General features: G+C 30.8%; 2 protein-coding genes across 2 annotated transcripts; one reads left to right on the plus strand and one right to left on the minus strand.

Annotated features, from left to right (window-relative positions):
• The first annotated feature begins 2,839 nt into the window (after nucleotides 1-2,839).
• Nucleotides 2,840-8,873, plus strand: LOC114182446 (uncharacterized protein At4g15970-like). Its single transcript, XM_028069315.2, has 5 exons — nucleotides 2,840-3,332; nucleotides 6,755-7,120; nucleotides 7,277-7,752; nucleotides 8,219-8,317; nucleotides 8,536-8,873. Exons 1-4 carry the CDS (start codon nucleotides 3,117-3,119, stop codon nucleotides 8,277-8,279), a joined length of 1,119 nt encoding a protein of 372 aa, XP_027925116.1. The 5' UTR covers nucleotides 2,840-3,116; the 3' UTR covers nucleotides 8,280-8,317; nucleotides 8,536-8,873.
• A 3,613-nt stretch (nucleotides 8,874-12,486) lies between these two features.
• On the minus strand, nucleotides 12,487-16,352 carry LOC146886656 (uncharacterized). Its single transcript, XM_085672266.1, has 2 exons — nucleotides 15,752-16,352; nucleotides 12,487-12,554 (listed from the first exon to the last, which is right to left on the minus strand). Exons 1-2 carry the CDS (start codon nucleotides 16,335-16,337, stop codon nucleotides 12,487-12,489), a joined length of 654 nt encoding a protein of 217 aa, XP_085528392.1. The 5' UTR covers nucleotides 16,338-16,352.
• Nucleotides 16,353-20,814: the final 4,462 nt, after the last annotated feature.

Here is a 20,814-nt window from a genome sequence, read left to right on the forward strand (position 1 = left end):
TGGCAGAATTTCGGCATTATGGGTTTATTATATTTTGGCATGTGCAGGTTATTTTTTTTTTCTTAAACGTCTTTGGTTTTATAATTATATAATAATAATCATAGTCTTTGTTTTTTTTTTTTAATTAGTCAGTCGATACCTACTTTTATTTATATGTATCACTTTGGTAGCCACTTGTATGAAGGTGTCAATCGAATTCCAATTTTTGAAAAACTGTTTCAATGTCACTTTTAGAAAAAAGAAATGATTAATGCCGTTAACTTTATTCCTGACTTTTATCACTAAATTTTAATATAAATATCAATATTTAATTTGGTAAGTCATTTTAAATATTAATATCATTAATGATGTTAATAACTTTTTCTGACACTACTAAAAATACTTATATTACATGAAAATTTTCTTGCAAATTTGTTAAAAAACTTTGCAAGAAAAGACTTTTTCCTACTATTTTTTCTAAGGATCTAAATTAGCAGGTAATTCCTTCGTAAATAATTATTTTTTATAAAATTATAAAATTCGTAAGTATTTCGTATAAAATTTGTTGCAAAAAGTGTTTTATACAAAATATTTTGAAAAAAAATTGGCAGCAATTTCCTACAATTTTTTTCCCATAACAATAAATATTTCCTAAAAAAAAAATTCAAAACAAAATTGGTAGGAAATATGAGTTTTTTTAGTAGTGTGAAAAGGACCTAATTGAGACATTCTCTCAAAAGTTGAGACTCGATTGACACATTTTTAGAAGGAATATCCAACTGATACACCTGAATGAAATATATACCATCCGACTAATTAAACTTTATTTTTTTTATATATTATAAGAAATGGAAAATTCATAGCGGTTTTTTTGTTTTATAAATATTAAATATAATTTGTTGGAAGGTTGATATATAATTACATATAACTTATAAAATAAATATATTGTTGTAAGTTTTGTATGTAATGGAATATTATATTATTTTAAATAGCATGTATTTTATGTTATTATGTTTATATATTATATAATTGGGAAGTTAGTGAAAATAATGTTTGATATTTTTTTTAATTGAAGATTATGAATATTCAAAATAAATAACTAAATAGTTTGAACGTGAGAGAATTTTATTGTTAAATATGTAGTGATTGAATGAGATGGTGTTTGTAGTATTTGAGGGATTGGAAATGATGGAAAGGTGTGTGGCTTAACAAAACCTCAGGACTCCAATCCTAAGTCTTTTAGGAAGTAAACTCTATTCTTGTGAGTAGGAAAAGTTTTAGATCGGTAACAACGAATAACTGGTAAATTTTGCGTCACTGGTAGCTACTTTTTATTTTTTATTTTTTTATAATTGATTTATTTGATGAATTCATTTTTAAACTTTGAGTTTGATAAAAATTTTGAAATCTCTGTTCGTAAAAGAATTTTGATTATAATTAAGTGAATTGAGGTTAATACTATTTTAGAGGGATGTTACATACATGTATCATAGCTATTATATTAAGTATAATATTATATTGGAAAAATGAGATATTATAGTTTGACTATAAATTAATACAATAAGTAGTAAAAGATTGAAAAAATATTCTCACATCAAGCCTTTTTAATAGGTGTAAGGAATCACCTTTACATAAGAAGTCGTGACTGATTTTTATCTTAGATATTTTGAATGGTTTAAGTTTTAGTTTTTGACATAACTTACCTAATACATGTATTTAGAAAGATATTTTATTATACCATATAACCTTGATATCATAATGATATAATTAAAAGTTTCCTATTATCAATAATGACTCATTAGTCATTATAAATTTAAAAATGTGAAATAATATGATAAGTTTATTTACCATTTAACTCATATGCGTATTGCATCAAGAGTGTGACGCACTTAGAAGTTTTTTCTTTCTTCTCGATGTTTAAAAGTTATATATATAACAAAATTTTGAAAGCCCAAAATATCTTTTAGGAAAACACACACACATCACAGACATAATATATATAATTTTAATTCTTTTTATTTGTACACTGAAAACTAAAATATTAAAAATAAGGTTTTCATAAGTAAATATTAGCAGTTAATTTCTAAGTTTTTATTAGCGCGTTTTTCGATAAGATGTAATAAAGGAATTAATTGAACCTAATTAAACCTATTATAATAACATTGATGATAAATTTTGGATTTTTGTATTTCAATTCTTAGTAAAATTAGAATTATTATATCTTACACTGAATCAATCTAATCTCTTCTCGTTATAAATATTTAAATTTATTTTTTTTAATTAATTTTTATTAAATTTAGTTGACATTTCAAATACATTTTATTATAGTATATTAGTTTATTTTTAGTAAAAATTAAAATTAGTATATCTTATCTTAAACCAATCTAATTTCTTATCGTTACAAATACGTGAAGTTAGTTTTTTTAATTATTTTTTATTAAGTTTATTTGACGTTTCAAATATATTTTATCATAATAAGTTAGTTTATTTACATCATTTAACATATGTTTACTTCAATATTAGTGGAGCAACATATTTGAAACGTCAACTAAATTTAATAAAATTTAGTTAAAAAAGACTAAATTTACACATTTAAATAAATAAAAAGTTAAATTGGTTCAAATTTCACTAAAAATCGAAGGAGCAAATACATATTTAATCTAATTTTGAATTAAATACATATTTAATCCAAAAAATTTTAAATGTTTTATAGTTTTAAACAAGTTTCCATCATTCATTATTTAATTTAATTCGATAAATAAAGAACATATGAATACGTATCCTTGAGATACAACTTGAAGAGTCTCACTCCTCCCCCTCCAATGTCTCTCTCTTGTCGCACCCTTCATCCATAGACACTTAATATATTACCTTCTCCTCTAACACACCACCATCTCCACCCCTTACAATCATCATGTGACTTCCTAAACTGTCGCAAAAACATCTTAGGAAAATCCAAATTCCTTAACTTTTGTAAATACATAAATACAAACATGTTGGTGTTTTGCGGGTGAAGAACACAGCTAGGTTGTTCAAAGGCACACCACAGTGTGTGCTGTGTATATATAACAGTCTCTCTGTGCAGAAAAAGAAGTCAAAGAGACTAACTTTGGCACCCCAATTGAGCTCTTGCAGCAATGAAGGTCAACTCCCCCGGCGCCGCCGTGGAAAAGGCCGCCGGCGATGGCATCAAGGCGTGGAATTCCGGCGGGAGCCACCTTTTGGCCAGAAGGGTCATCCAATTCACCATGTTCCTTGTTGGGTTTGCTGTGTTGTGGATGTTTCTCTATACCTCTGCTTCTCCCTTCGGATTCCCTACCTTCTCACATTACTTCATTGATGACTCACCAAAAGTTAGTCTCTTTCTCTCTCTATATCTCCATCCCCTTCTCTCTCTATATTTTTGTGTGTCAACTTGTGTTATGCAATTGGGGTTATTGGTGGTGGTGAAGGGAGGAGAATGAAAAAAAGTGAATTTTGGGAGTTTTTTTTTTTTTTTTTTTTGATTTTAATGTTTATGGGTCTACTAACCAATGAAAAAGTTGAATTTTTTAATTTGGGGTTTTGATGCTTTTCCATTTCATGATCTAGATGTTGTTCAAGCTTGGTTTTTTATTGGGTTGATCAAACTTTTTGCTTGTGGGTCAATTTGGTTTATTCTTGAAGCCAACCTTGAACAAAACACATGCTTTATTATGAGTGCTTGCTTATGTTGTTGTGTGTACTCACTATTTCATTCCTTTTGTTTCTTTCCCTTAAAATGTCATGGTGCCATCCAAAAGGATAATCGATGAAGTGAAAAGATAACCCTTTTTGTTTAGTTTGGTTTTCATCATGGTTCCAAAGTTAAAATCAACACAACTATTTGGAAAACTATTTGAAAATTCTGAGATTCTTAGAAATATGTACCAGAAAGATCATGGATTTTATAACTGATAAGGAAAAACGGGCCACAAAGAATGGGTAGTGCGTGCGTGTGGGACCATTTCTAAAATATTACCGTTGCTGATTGGACATGCATCTTTTTCAGTGGACTCAGTGCATAAATTTTTATCGATGGTAAATTTTGTCACTGTTGCAATTTGTGAGTTGAAAAGATGAGTTTTTTTCTCTCTCCTCTTTATGATCCTAATGGCCATTGAAGCATGGCATTGGGTAAAAATATTCCTACTCCCTATGCCTTTAATTTTTCACAGCCATGCTTTTCCTGAATTGGTAATTTTTTTTTTTCATTTTGGTTTTGGGAATGACCAATTAGAATTATTTGAATATATTTGTACTTGGCTTGGCTTGTGTGTTTGACGATGCTTTAGCCTAATTTCAAGGACATTGATGACATTAATTAATTAATTAATATTTTTTTGTGATTTGTTTCTTCTCTCTCTTACGAAATATCTCCTGAAAACGGATATATCAATGGGAATTTTGGTTCTATATAATCTACTTTATAGGGATAGAATATTGTCCAATAATTAATGCACATGATCAAATTTGGTTGGGTATATTACCCCACATTTCGATATTTTCTATTTTTTTGTTAAGAACTAAAGATAGCAGTAATTGTGGAATCAAGTTTTTTAAGGTAATATAAATTTTGATAATCATAAATTAAATGAATTATTAGGATAAAAAATAATCCATTTGAGTAACTTGCTTGAGAAAACAATAAAGAAGATACTGTTGAAAAAGATAATTAATGCGGGTTTTTAATGAATTTAATTTAAATATAATTAGACTGTAAATGTTATCATTAAGTTTTAATGTATGATAAAAGTTCTATTTTTTATAGTAAACATCTTAGAAGTTTTATTTAATTTATTGATTATATTCTTTTTAATTTATTGATAGCATAATGTTTTTACCTTACATAAAGATTACACTATTTTTGTACAAGACAAACCAAACCGGCCAAACAGCTGTATAATATGAGATGGAATAAGAGAGGATACATATTAATTATAACTAATTTTAAGTATTTAAAAGTGATGTTTTTATTAAAAATATTTGTAAAAAAATATACATAAAGTGAAAGAAATAAAAATAAATAAATAAATAAATTGACATTTTATATGATTAAAATCAGCCTTAATAATTGCTGTTAACATTTAAATGTTAAAATTTCAGTAATTTTCTTATTTCATTCATTCATAAAGATTACGTATATTAACAGGTTATTTCTTTGATATATCTTGAATCCTGTTCCATTTGGTCATAAAGATGTTTGACGATGGAATTTTAATTATTACCGATATATTCTTTCGTGTTTAAGAATTTATCCAAGCTTTATTCTTTTTTAGTTAAATTTCTAAAACCAAGAAATGGAATATCAATTTCTAAATATTTATATAATTTATCATAGAAAACCCAGTTTATCGAAAATCAATTTTGTTGGGAAATGGAATATGTTAAGAACTATCTGAAAGAAAATGTTACCAAACTTGCATTAATATTCTCTTTTGGTCAAATCTCAAAGAAGAGAACCAATGGTTAATGGAAAACCATTGACAAACTTCGACCATTGAGCTCCTGTTTGGTTACTTAAACTCCCGACAACAGACTTCAATTTTTTTTTTTAATTATTATCATTTATACGAGAATAATACAGTTTAGTTAATTAGTGTTTATTAATTATTTAGCTTTATTTTTTTTGGCAGTTAATGTTTTCTGACGAACCCCACCTTCTAATTAATATTTTTCTAACGTCTCAATATTACACGTTGTCACAACATTGGTGTAGCATGTGCAACATAATAGCCACAGACATAACCAGCTGTCACATGGTTGTCCCTATGAAGATTTATTGTTAACTATGCAAAGTTTGTCATATTGATGTTTCGCTATATTCTTATTCGTTTAGATTTAGAATAGAGAGATTAACAGTTATAATCATCGTAATTTGTTATATATAACCATCAGGTGAATTATCACATCTGAATTATTATTTATATTTGAAAGTCATACACTGATTACATATAAAATTAATTTATAAGATATAAATAAGTGTAAAATTTATCTTTTAAATTAATTTTGTAAAGTTCAATTAAACTTGATCCAGCTATTAAATTAAATGAGATTATTGAGTGTAGTGGTGAAATGACAATTTTCTGAAGAAGTATAAAGGAAAAATGTAGTAGTGGGTAAAAACCTGATTGATTTTTAGGAAAAAAGGCATTGAAGCATGCTGCAATAAGCTTTTGTTTCATTATTGATAAAGAAGTGGGAAAGGAATAAAGGGTTGCAAATTTCTTTTGAGATATTATTCTTTTGTGGATGACATAATCTATTAAGGTAGTCACTACTCTATAGTTGCATTTTGATGTGAGGTTGGAGTTCCCAGAAAATGTAGAATTTTTCCACAATTTTCACAAAATTAGCCGTATGTCCCACTAGTTCTGTGGTCATAAGTGCAGAAGAAGGGGACCATTTTGTTATTTTGACGTTTGAAAGTTTTGTTTATGTCCCTATTGAAAATATGGTATATGGTATATTCACTTCTAAATTCTTGCTTGTACATTTTGTCCATTGTTTTTGATGTTTTCTTTACTATTATGAGTTACTCATAAATATCAGATTGTTGGATATGATGAACATTGATGCCTTGTGTTCTAGAAATGGAACACATTATTTTGTCTTTCTGACAAGCATATTCGAAATGAGTTGTTTAGCTTAGCTTTCGCTTGTCCTATTATCCCTCTCACGTGTTTGATGAAATTCTTCAGAGAAATGTGAACTTTTGTTACCAAGTGCTTGATGAAGTCTTGGTTTTATGCATCAGGCGGGATATGATCCAAAGCTAGAGAGCGTTCTGAGAAGCGCATCTATGAAGGATAAGACAGTGATAATCACAACTTTGAATGATGCATGGGCAGAGCCAGGTTCCATATTTGACCTCTTTCTTGAGAGTTTTCGCCTTGGAAACCAGACAGAGAAGTTTCTGAAACACTTGGTGGTAATAACTTGGGACCAAAAGGCACATGCTCGTTGCGTTGCTTTGCACAACCATTGTTATCATCTTGAAACTAAAGGTGACAACTTCACCGGTGAAGCGTTTTTCATGACCCCAGACTACCTAAACATGATGTGGAAAAGAATTGAATTCCTTGGTTCTGTTCTTGATATGGGGTACAACTTTGTGTTCACGGTATATATATACATTTTATTTGCAAAGTAGCTTTTAAAAATCTTCACAATGCACACTACACAACCACAAACTACGAGGATTTAGTCTCAAAGTTGAATTCACAGATTTAGTAAGGAATTTTTGTATTGTGAATCAAGTAAAAGTTTTCCTTTGCAGGATACTGATATAATGTGGCTAAGAGATCCCTTCAAGCGATTTTACAAAGATACAGATTTCCAAATAGCTTGTGATTATTTCAATGGAGATTCCTATGACTTAAACAACTATCCAAATGGAGGGTTTAATTATGTGAAATCGAATAGCAGAACTATTAGGTTCTACAAGTTCTGGTTCAATTCCAGGAGTGCCTACCCCAAGTTGCATGACCAGGATGTGCTGAACAAGATAAAGAAAAATTCCTTCATCTCCAACATGAAACTGAGCATTAGGTTCCTTAGCACTGATAATTTTGGCGGATTTTGTCATCATGCAGAGAACTTCAACGGGGTCTTAACAATGCATGCCAATTGTTGTGTTGGTTTAGAAAACAAAGTCAGTGATCTCAAAATTTTGCTTGAGGATTGGAAGAAGTATCTGGCATTGCCTGAAAATCAGAAAAAACAGTTTCATCCTTCCTGGAGCATAAGCTGCAGGTAATGGAAATAACTCTGGTTAATTTTTGGTTCATTTATCCAATAAATACATTGATTTTACAGAGTAAAAGTTTTTTAATACTTTTCAATATATTTATTTAATGGTAATTACTTAACATATTCATCCTAATAGTGCATAGAAATTAAATATATGCAATTCCACTTAGAAGTTGTAGTCAAAAGAATATTAATCAATAATCAAATTTGACTTTGGGAGTTGTTAGATAAGATGAAGTGACATATATATCACAGGTACAGATAAATATAATGACATGTCAATTTATTTGATGGAAAGTCTTATAAAAACAATGTAATATATATATATATATATATATATATATATATATATATATATATCTAATGTTTTTTCTGCCACAAATATATAGTGAGATGTTGCTATCATTAATTGGTGGACATCGTTTTCTGGCACTTTGTATAATTTTTCACTTTGTTTGACATCATTCAGTACGTCCTTTCAACGTGCCAAAGGAAGGAAGCAGAAGAAGAATAGAGGGAGGAAGTTGTGACAGACTTTGCCTGTAACCATTGATGCATGTATAAAGAGGTATGTGAAATTCTTACAAATATTATCATCCACTAATGATTCTAATTGTTTAAATTCCACTAACACAAGCACAATAAAACTTACACATATAATAAAAGAAAATTAAATCTAAATATTTAAAAAATATATTATTACATATTCAAAGTAAAAATGCATACCTTAAAATTTTTTGAAGTAATTCAAGTAGCTATTTAACTTCTTTTATATTGGTTTTGAAGGTAATTGGAGAATGATTGACTCAAATTTGGGGTCACAGTAAGAGATTAAGGTTTCCAAACCAGTTCTCTTGCAACAAAAATGAACTGTGTAAAACAGAAGTGCAGGAGAAAACAGAGAAAAACTTTGTTTTGTTCAGAGGTCTCAAATATAGAGACAACTTGCAATTGTTTTTAGTCAAATTTCACTTTCTTAGTTAAATTTAACCTGCTGTCATCTCTTAGACATTTTTTTTTTTTTGCATTTTTTTCTTCTAAAATTTACAGTTTATACCAATGTTTCTATCATGTCAATCTCATATGATAATTTAGGTATGATATGATCATTTTTTACACATTCATTTAGTAGTTGTTGACGAATCCTCACACCCAAATATGGAACAAAAATCTTCATCAACCTTTTATTACTCGATATATTCATTTATGGGATTCAAGTCATAATACTCGATGTAATGTCCTAAATAAATGGATAAAATCTATTTAAATAAAACGTCGCATATAACATCATTCAAAGAGTGCGGAAAAACCGGAAATGAAATACACAGTATCCCAACATAACAAGAAAGGGAAAAAGGGCCACACACGGCCTAAACAAGGTACAAGGGCTCGTCAAGTAGGAGAGGACTACTACTACTAAACTCCCAAAAGTCATGGGTCTCCCAAGTGAGCCTGATAGACGTCCAAGATTCATCAAACCGCAGCATCTCCATTATTACCACTGCCGGAAGTTCTCACATCTGCTCACATCAACAAGGTTGATGATCATCGCAAGGGAGGAAACCACACATGACACACAAGCAAGCGAAAGGGTAAGCTAACGAAGAACTCATCATATCATACACTCAATATACAATTTAAATATTCAAACATACATAGCAGACATCCACATGTGAGGTATCTATCCATATAAAACACCAAGACTTGACTATCCGGATACGCTCAATGAGGCACCACCACGAGACATTGGAATTATGTCCTAGCAGTGAGGCGTCACCGCGAGGCCTTCGCGGAATTATACCCTTACAAGAGGCACCACCACGTGGCCTTCGTGGAATTACGTCCTAGTCTCGAGACACCACCGTGAATCCTCATCTCGAGGCTCATGGAATTAGGTCCTATAGCTGAGGCATCACCGGGGACTTCCCCTAGAAGGACCCACGGAATTACGTCCATAAGATGAGGCACCACCACGAGCCCCGCTACAAGGGTCATGGAATTATGTCCTACACAAACCTTACTCATACATTATCAATCAATCATGAAGTTCTTATGCATAACATTAACATGTCATTTAGTATGAGAGATCAACCATCAAATACATCTCATGCCAAACTCATTTCCAATTCATTTGTTCTCACCCTCAACATACATAGTACATGCATATCCACCTCCTTTTGTACATAATAAGTCAATGAACCAACCAATCCAGCAACCATCAGCATTTATGAAACAAAGCATAGCAAAAACCCAAAAGAGGTCTCGCCCAAGCTAGAGTCCTCGCTCAGGCGAGGAGAGCACTCTCGCTCAAACAGTAGACGCTCGCTTAGGCGAGACTGCAACAGTGACTCCTGGAGACTTCGCGAGCTCTCGCTTAGGCGAGGCTGTCTCGCCTGAGCGAGACAGTTCGTCGCTCAAAACACAGCCACTCGCCTGGGTGAGTGCTCGAGCAGAAAAACTGGGCGAGTTCCTGTGATTCTCGCCTGGGCGAGATGAGCTCGCCTGGGCGAGTATATCAGTACTCACCACTGAATCACGCGTATCCAAATAGGGACTCACTCACAACAACACCCAAAGCATTTTTGTACCATCAGAACCAACACACGATCACCCAAAACATGAAATAAGACCAAAGCACACCAAACAGTGAATCAAGAGTGTGAAGTCTAGCTTCCCTTACCTGGAATAAGTTAGAACAAGACTCCCAACCCCGAATAGCGAGCACAGCAGCTACGAGTTTATCTTAATGAACTAGAGGTTAAAGAAACAGAGCAGAAACATGATTAATAAAGGAACCTGTGACGAAAAAAAATTCTGTTTATTTATTTATTACAGTATACTTATAAGAATTTAGAGGCAATAATTTATACACTAATATATCATTATATTTAAAATATTCACATTTATATATATATTTACAATGCTATATACTTCCTATATCCACATTGTTTAGTACATTTTATATTTCCTACACTAGAAGAGGAAGAAGGATTATTTATTTACAGTTTCCCCCTCATATACGGTTTATCAAACAGGTGGAGGGAAAAGGTTATGGATAGGATTCACTTGGACTGTTGGGGGTAAATAAAAGGTAACTCCGATTTGTCCTTCGATGACAATCGGTGCATTCGGAGCAGAGAGAAAAGTAATGGTAGAGTTTCCCGTTCTCTAAAATGTTACAGAATTATTCACTACATTGGTTTGCCATGCATTTCCCGGAAAAACAGCTACAATGTCGGCGAAGAAGGGATCAGGCGTGTTCGGAGCAGCCATCTATGATAATGTTATAAAATTTTGTTTTTCGCACACAATCAAAAGAAATAGGGAAGTGAGACAAATATCACAAAAAAATAACATATCATAATGAAATGAAAATTCTTCCAATTCCATAAAACAGGATCTTTATTATACTTTTATAAAGATATTGATTAATTTTGTAGTGACTAGTCAGGATAAATGAGCTCATGGCCAACAAAGTAACTCAAGAACATCTCATCTTGAGTGATACTAACTCGTTTAAATCCCCAAGGTCATACCTCCAACTACATTAATCAAATCTTTATTTATCATAATTTTTATTTCAATATTAAACCACATAATTATGTAAATAAATAAGTAGATAGGATCAATGAATAATTAAGATAGATATAAATGAATAAAAAGGGTCAACACGTAATTAGAGATAAATATAAATAAGTAAATGAGAGTAAATATAAATTAAATAAATGGGACCAGTGCATAACTGGAGATGAATATAAATAAATAAATAGGATTGAGAACTAAATATAAATTAGAATGAGGTTAGGGACACCTAACTTAAGGTAAATAAATAGATAAAAATAATTATGAACAGATAGCAAAATAATTAGAGTAAAAAGGTCAAATGATAGATGTCTCCTTCCCTTACCTTAGCTATGGAAGATATACTTTTGAAGATGATCTTTGTATTTTATTTTTCTTCTTTTTCTTTTCTCACGCTTGCAAGAACTCTGCTTCTCCTCCCTTTTTTTTTTCTTCACTGTCCCTCCCCATTTGGATTCACTTCATGCATATTTATACTGTATTTTGTAATGATTACACTTAGTTTAAATTATACTATCCCGTTTCTGTTTCAATCCTTCTTTGGTTTGGTTTCGTTTGTTAAAGATTGGCCCATACAGATTTTTTTGTTTAACCAATCTGAAGTTAATATCAACTTATCATGGCATTAATTGTGACTTGCCAATTTGCCAGTGCATGTGCGTGAACTGACGTGGTGGTGTGGAGAAACAATTCTTTTGTTTATCTTATATAAAGTGTTCTACGCATATAATAAAGATTCATTTGGATGAAGTCATAAATATTATTATTATAATAATAATAAAGGCAAAACATATGTTTTGTTTTAATTGAAACGTAGTTATCATGTTATATAACTTATTTTATTATTAAAGTATATTATTTTTTAGTAATATATATGTATATATATATATATATATATATATATTTATTTATTTATTTTTATTATTTTTTTTATATGTTCAAAATTTATTATACTAGTCACAAAAAAAGATGTATCATAAACTTTTAGGTATTGATACACTGAAAACACTGGGGTACAAATTTTGAGATGTTACAATTCTTCCCTCCTAAAAGAAATTTCGTCCTCGAAATTATTTATTTATTTGTTTTTGAAATAAATAAGGGTAAAGGTTTGTTATTTTCTCTTCTAATTCCCATGTAATATCTCCATTAGTTTCATTCCACATGACCTTCACTAGAGGGATCTGTCTGCCTCTCAATTCTTTGACCTTCTTGTCCATAATCTGTACAGGTATTGCGTCAAATGTAAGGTTATTCTTTAATTGTACTGTATCAGGTCTTATCACATGAGTTGGATCAGAAATATATTTTCTTAATTGAGACACATGAAAGACATTATGAAGGTTGGAAAGGAACGTAGGTAAGCAAATTTGATAAGCAACAGGACCTATTTTTCTAAGAATTTGGTAAGGGCCAATAAATCGGGGAGTGAGTTTCTTTGATTTCATCACTCTACCAATTCCAGTGGTTGGTGTTACTTTCAAGAATACATGATCACCTTCTTGAAATTCAAGAGGTCGTCTTTTCTTGTCAGCATAACTTTTCTGTCTACTTTGAGTTGCTCTCAATTTGTCCCTGATCATTATGATTTTCTCCGTTGTCTGTTGAATCATGTCGGGACCTAATACTAAATTCTCACTAGTCTCAAACCAACACAAAGGTGTTCTACATTTCCTCCCATATAATGCTTCATAAGGTGCCATACCTATGCTGGAATGGAAACTGTTGTTATAGGTGAACTCAATCAAAGGCAGGTATCGATCCCAACTATCAGAATTTTCTAACACACAAGCTCTCAGCAAATCTTCCAAAGATTGAATGGTTCGTTCAGATTGTCCATCAGTTTGGGGATGATAAGCTGAGCTAAGGTGAAGCTTGGTACCTAAGGCTTGATGTAAACTTCCCCAAAATTTTGAAGTGAATCTAGGGTCCCTATCAGATATAATACTTATTGGAACTCCATGTAACCTGACAATTTCTCTTATGTATAAATCAGTCAATTTTTCCAACGAATACCTAATGTTAATGGGTAAGAAATGAGCAGACTTTGTTAACCTATCCACGATAACCCATATGGAATCAAATTTTTGAACGGTTCGTGGGAGGCCAACTACAAAATCCATTGCTATACTATCCCATTTCCATTCAGGTATATCTAAGGATTGTAGCATTCCTGCTGGCTTTTGGTGTTTTATTTTAGCTTTTTGACAAACTAGACATTTTGCTACATATTGCGCCACTTCCTTTTTCATTTTGGGCCACCAAAACATTTTCTTGAGATCTTGATACATTTTTGTTGTGCCCGGATGTATGCTTAATTTGCTTTTATGTGCTTCTCCTAGAATCATTTCCTTAATTTCCTCATTATTGGGTACACACATCCTGTCCTTAAATCTCAAAGTTCCGGTTTTATCTATGTCAAAATTCTCCCCACCCCTTTGACCTATCAATTTCTTTTTCTTATTAATTAACTCATCACTTTCTTGTGCCTCATGGATTTGCTTTTGTAAATTGTTAATGATCTGAATGGAGTTTAATTGCATTTTATCATGGCTTAGGGTGACCGACAAATTCATGTCTCTAAATTTTTCTAACAAATTCATTTCATGAATCATTAGTGAAGAGACATGTAAAGATTTTCTGCTTAACGCATCTGCCACTACATTTGCTTTACCTGGGTGGTACTGTAATTTAAAATCATAATCTTTCAGAAATTCCATCCATCTTCTTTGTCTCATATTTAATTCTTTTTGGTCAAACAAGTATTTGAGACTCTTATGGTCACTAAAAACTTCAAACTTTCCACCATAAACATAATGTCTCCATATCTTAAGTGCAAAAACAATGGCAGCTAGTTCTAGATCATGGGTTGGGTAATTTTTCTCATGTGTTCTCAGTTGCCTGGAACTATATGCCACTACCCTTCTATCTTGCATAAGAACACAACCTAATCCCATTTTGGAAGCATCACAAAATATAACAAAGTGTCCAGTAGGATCAGGTAATGCTAAAACAGGAGAAGTGGTTAATCTTTTCTTGAGTTCTTGAAAACTATTTTCACATTTCTCTGTCCACACAAAAGCTTGGCCCTTTTTGGTGAGTTGGGTTAAAGGCAAAGCTATTTTAGAAAATCCCTCAATGAATCTCCTATAATATCCTGCCAAACCGAGAAAACTGCGAATCTCAGTCACTGTTTTTGGTGGTTCCCATTGTAAAACTGCTTCTACTTTGGTCGGATCCACTGACACTCCGTTATTGGAAATCACATGTCCTAAGAATTTTACTTCCTCTAACCAGAAGTCACACTTAGACAATTTAGCATACAATTTCTTTTCTTTCAAGATTTGCAAGACAATTCGAAGGTGTTCCTCATGTTCCTCAAGAGTCTTAGAGTAGATAAGAATGTCATCTATAAAAACAACCACAAATTGATCTAAAAATGGATGAAAGATCCTATTCATGTAATCCATGAATATTGCAGGAGCATTGGTCACACCAAAAGGCATCACTTGATATTCATAATGACCATACCTAGTTCTGAAAGCAGTTTTTTGTATGTCTTCTGCTTTTACTCTAATCTGATGATATCCGGACCTTAAATCTATCTTAGAAAATACAGAGGCTCCTCTCAATTGGTCCATCAAGTCATCTATTCTAGGAAGAGGGTATTTATTCTTTATGGTGAATTTATTTAATTGACGGTAATCTATGCACAACCTAAAACTTCCATCTTTCTTTTTAACTAACAAAACAGGGGCTCCCCAAGGTGACACACTAGGACGAATGAACTGTTTCTCAAGTAACTCTTCTAATTGTTTTTTCAATTCTGCTAATTCAGAGGGTGACATCCTATATGGTGCCATAGAGATTGGTCCAACTCCAGGCATCAGATCTATGGAAAATTCAATTTCTCTGTTAGGTGGTAAACCAGGAATATCATTGGGAAAGACTTCAGGAAAATTTTGAACAACTGCTATATTTTTCAACTCAACTTCCTCTTTTATTTCCATAGAAGATAATAACAAGTACCCTTGAATTTCATTCCTTAAAGGCTCACTTTTTGAATTGGTATGTGATTTTAGAAGATTCTCAGAGTTTGGAAATATCACTGATTTCTTAGCACAATCCAAAAGGACTTGATTGGAAGATAACCAGTCCATACCTAAGATTACATCCAATTGAGATAAAGGTAGACATATTAAATTTACAAGGAATTTTGTATTCTCAATGAACAGTGGGCAATCTAAACAAACTCTATTGGTTATTACTGAGTCATTTGTAGGAGTTGAAACAACCAAACTAGTTTTTAGAAAAGAGGTTGACATATTAAGATGTTGAATACAATGATTGGAAATGAATGAGTGAGTTGCACCTGAGTCATACAGTACATTTAAAGTTTTTCCTTTAATAAAACACATACCTTGAATTAGATCATGGTTTTTAGCAGCTTCAGCTCCAGTCATGGTGTACACTCTTCCTGTTGTGGTAGGTCTTGTCTTGGTTGCAGTTGGATTGAAATGTGGCTTCTGTTGTCCACACTCAGAGAATATGTGACCAGGTTTCCCACACTTGAAACAGACTGGTTCTTTAAGGTGACAATCTTTAGCATGATGACCTTGTCCGCATTTAAAGCATCTGATATGATCATATACAGGTCTACTAGAATTTCCTGATGAAGATTGGTTGGATTGGGTCCTCCATTGTGGGCGATTGTAAGGTTTTCCCTCATTGCGTTTATTTTTATTTGTCTGGGGTCCAAAATACTTTGGTTTGATATTTTGGTTGTTCTCAAAATCTTCCAAAAATCTACACTTGTGAATAAGCATAGGAAAATCAGCAATTTCTAGTATCCCTACTGCTTTTCTCAATTCATCTCTAAGTCCATTTTCAAATTTTATACATTTCATCCTTTCCTCTGGGTGATAAAAGAAAGTAGAGTATTTTCCTAATTCTTCAAACTTGGAAGCATATTCCCCTACAGTCATACTTCCTTGCTTCAACTGCATGAACTCTATCTCTTTTGCTCTCCTCGCATCATTAGGAAAATATTTTTCTAAAAACCTTGTTCTAAATACATCCCAGGTAATAATTATTCTTCCTCCTTCAAGTAATCTCCTGGTACCATCCCACCAATATTCGGCTTCTCCTATTAACATAAATACAGCATAATTCACCTTTTGGTTGTCAGCACAGTTCATAACTCGAAATATTTTCTCCATTTCTTTAATCCATAATTCAGCCTTTTCTGGATCATATCCTCCAGAGAATTGTGGGGGTTTGTTTCTCCTAAATTCAGCTCATCCTTGTGATTCAGGGTTTCCTTCAGGTCTTTGATTCCTCATTAGAGCAGCAGCCATGTCTCGGATAGCTTGCATTGCTTCAGTTAATTCATTGTTTCTTCTAATGTTTGCCATCTGAAACTGTATGAGTTAGAAAGAAAAATATATATAATGAGCACATTTCACAGATCTCGCATGAAACGTCGCTCTGATACCATCTAATGTGACGAAAAAAAATTCTGTTTATTTATTTTTTACAGTATACTTATAAGAATTTAGAGGCAATAATTTATACACTAATATATCATTATATTTAAAATATTCACATTTATATATATATTTACAATGCTATATACTTCCTATATCCACATTGTTTAGTACATTTTATATTTCCTACACTAGAAGAGGAAGAAGGATTATTTATTTACAGTTTCCCCCTCATATACGGTTTATCAAACAGGTGGAGGGAAAAGGTTATGGATAAGATTCACTTGGACTGTTGGGGGTAAATAAAAGGTAACTCCGATTTGTCCTTCGATGACAATCGGTGCATTCGGAGCAGAGAGAAAAGTAATGGTAGAGTTTCCCGTTCCCTAAAATGTTACAGAATTATTCACTACATTGGTTTGCCATGCATTTCCCGGAAAAACAGCTACAATGTCGGCGAAGAAGGGATCAGGCGTGTTCGGAGCAACCATCTATGATAATGTTATAAAATTTTATTTTTCGCACACAATCAAAAGAAATAGGGAAGTGAGACAAATATCACAAAAAAATAACATATCATAATGAAATGAAAATTCTTCCAATTCCATAAAACGGGATCTTTATTATACTTTTATAAAGATATTGATTAATTTTGTAGTGACTAGTCAGGATAAATGAGCTCATGGCCAACAAAGTAACTCAAGAACATCTCATCTTGAGTGATACTAACTCGTTTAAATCCCCAAGGTCATACCTCCAACTACATTAATCAAATCTTTATTTATCATAATTTTTATTTCAATATTAAACCACATAATTATGTAAATAAATAAGTAGATAGGATCAATGAATAATTAAGATAGATATAAATGAATAAAAAGGGTCAACACGTAATTAGAGATAAATATAAATAAGTAAATGAGAGTAAATATAAATTAAATAAATGGGACCAGTGCATAACTGGAGATGAATATAAATAAATAAATAGGATTGAGAACTAAATATAAATTAGAATGAGGTTAGGGACACCTCACTTAAGGTAAATAAATAGATAAAAATAATTATGAACAGATAGCAAAATAATTAGAGTAAAAAGGTCAAATGATAGATGTCTCCTTCCCTTACCTTAGCTATGGAAGATATACTTTTGAAGATGATCTTTGTATTTTATTTTTCTTCTTTTTCTTTTCTCACGCTTGCAAGAACTCTGCTTCTCCTCCTTTTTTTTTTCTTCACTGTCCCTCCCCATTTGGATTCACTTCATGCATATTTATACTGTATTTTGTAATGATTACACTTAGTTTAAATTATACTATCCCGTTTCTGTTTCAATCCTTCTTTGGTTTGGTTTCGTTTGTTAAAGATTGGCCCATACAGATTTTTTTTGTTTAACCAATCTGAAGTTAATGTCAACTTATCATGGCATTAATTGTGACTTGCCAATTTGCCAGTGCATGTGCGTGAACTGACGTGGTGGTGTGGAGAAACAATTCTTTTGTTTATCTTATATAAAGTGTTCTACGCATATAATAAAGATTCATTTGGATGAAGTCATAAATATTATTATTATAATAATAATAAAGGCAAAACATATGTTTTGTTTTAACTGAAACGTAGTTATCATGTTATATAACTTATTTTATTATTAAAGTATATTATTTTGTAGTAATATATATATATATATATATATATATTTATTTATTTATTTTTTTTTTATTATTTTTTTTATATGTTCAAAATTTATTATACTAGTCACAAAAAAAGATGTATCATAAACTTTTAGGTATTGATACACTGAAAACACTGGGGTACAAATTTTGAGATGTTACAGAACCTCGGCTAAACCCTCGACAAAAAGCTAGAATAAGAGGATAGCGTTTGGCGGTTAACTTACTTGAAACAACTGGTCCTCCTAGCTCAACGTAACGGTGAGAGCAAAGCCCTAGTAGAGGCGGCAACAACAGCTCAAGGAATGCGTGAATCTGTTTTACACAAAATGAGCACAAGAATTAGGGTTTGAGCAGATTTAGGGTCTCCTTTTTCCTTATTAGACCGGCCCTAAGGCTCAACCATTTGGGACAGTCCTTAAAGACTTTGACAGAAAAGGATAATGAAATTAATGAGTCTTACACTCAATATGTATAAAGGTATTTTCTTTTGAAAAATATAAATCAGTATCTATTCATTCATAAATTTCAACTCATCTTATAAAATAGTCAATTTTGATCAAACAAATTCATTAAAATCATAGAATATCATATTCATAAACATATTTATATAAATATTAAAATATATTAAAATTTTATATATCACAACTCTTTTAATAAGATTAATAATTAAATTCAACTGATTTATTTCTGGACGATTTTCATTGGAAAAAAATTATTTGGTTGAGCAAAATATAAAAAAAAAAAGACAAAACTTCTAACACTTGTAGTTTAAGCTATGGCTCTTTCTTCTGCACTTCCATTCTTTTTCTTGCAACCTATCATTTTCATTATCCCCAAAGTAAATATCAGTTAGTTTTTTTTTTTTTTCTAATTCTCTAAAGTGTGTAATAGTTAGTTGGTTTTTGTTTCTTTTATAAGCTCTGTATAAAATATCTCACTGTTTATACAGATAGACACACATTAATAGAAATTTATTTTCATTGCTCATCTTTTCTTGTTTTCTCTATTTTCTTTCTTGCTCATAATATTAATATCGGTTAATTGTTTCATTCCAAAAGCAATATGACTCTGCACAATGAGAAATTCAACACGGTTAGTATGATTTAAAGGTGTGGGTACATCATTGGACTTTGATAGTAAATAGTTAATGGTATACGCACTCAACATGACTTTATATATTTTTTAATCATATTTACGGATAAAGTTAGAGTCTCACAAATTCAGAGTTATGTGACTTTTACTTTTATATATATAAAATAACTTAATTACAATAATGTCATTTGTAGATTTTTTTTATTTAAATTACAAATTCATTTCATTTTATTTTTAAATAACATAATATAAAAATTGCAATATTTTAATATTATAATTTATTTTCTTTCAATTTAATTAATCAATTTCAATATTTTATTTAACATTTAAAAAAAATCACATACCAACTTAAAATAATTAATTATTCTTTTAAGACAATTCAGAAGCCTGACAAACTAGTGTCCACACTATTCAAACCATTCTCTCACGTCATATAAAACTTAAAATAATTAAAAAAATCATAGAAGTCTACGGTCGTACAATCTACTACATTGAGTATGTTCAATAATATTTCTCATTAACATTTTTTTAATCTGCATAATGCTATTTAAACTTTGTTTGTATAATATTTAGTTACGATTAAGGTTGAAAAACATATCCTAGGTGAGATATACAAGTGTTCTAGTTTTGTAAATGATGTACATATAATATTCAACTCACGAATATTCGATATTCGTTGATTAATTTTTGCTTAAATATCTTTTTAAAATAAAGGAGTAAAAATAAAGTTATCAGTAAGAAATTATTAAGGGTTGAAAATTCTTTATATATTAATTTGATATGTTTATATTTGTATTGAGACTTATAAAATTAAATATGGTTTAAAATGAATTAATTTAGTTTTAATTTATATTTTGTGTACAAGTTACTTGAATTTAATTTTCACCAAAATTAATTCTATTTGTACTGATATTTTATAATATAACTTTATTTGAATTATAGTTTAATATATATTTTATTTGAGTTAATATATTGCATAAATGATTTTAAATTATTATTTAAAGAATATGAACTATTTGTTTATATATTGAAATAACTTATTCGAGAAAACTATTGTATATGTATTTATAAATAATCTAGTTTTAACTTACGAAAGGAATCATTTCTTTTTCTAAAAATGTTATGAAAAATATTAAAAGAAAGCTAATAATAGAGAAGAAGAAAATGAAAGATAGTACGAGGAATAACTTGTTTCTGTGTCTTATTATTGATAGGAATGTCATATTTATAGATAG

The sequence above is a fragment of the Vigna unguiculata genome, chromosome 4 (genome assembly GCF_037176805.1).
Source record: "Vigna unguiculata cultivar grain cowpea cultivar isolate G323 ecotype 2 chromosome 4, ASM3717680v1, whole genome shotgun sequence".
In the NCBI taxonomy this organism is placed as follows: Eukaryota; Viridiplantae; Streptophyta; class Magnoliopsida; order Fabales; family Fabaceae; genus Vigna; species Vigna unguiculata.

What these genes read in the sequence shown, in the direction of transcription:
- LOC146886656 (XM_085672266.1), bottom strand. Translation starts at nt 16,337, where the DNA reads ATGCAGTTGAAGCAAGGAAGTATGACTGTAGGGGAATATGCTTCCAAG. An exon ending in AAACCATGATCTAATTCAAG is followed by an intron (nt 12,555 to 15,751) that starts GTATGTGTTTTA and finishes ATACCTGTACAG; the next exon opens with ATTATGGACAAGAAGGTCAA.
- LOC114182446 (XM_028069315.2), top strand. Translation starts at nt 3,117, where the DNA reads ATGAAGGTCAACTCCCCCGGCGCCGCCGTGGAAAAGGCCGCCGGCGAT. An exon ending in TCATTGATGACTCACCAAAA is followed by an intron (nt 3,333 to 6,754) that starts GTTAGTCTCTTT and finishes TTTATGCATCAG; the next exon opens with GCGGGATATGATCCAAAGCT. An exon ending in GGTACAACTTTGTGTTCACG is followed by an intron (nt 7,121 to 7,276) that starts GTATATATATAC and finishes TTTCCTTTGCAG; the next exon opens with GATACTGATATAATGTGGCT.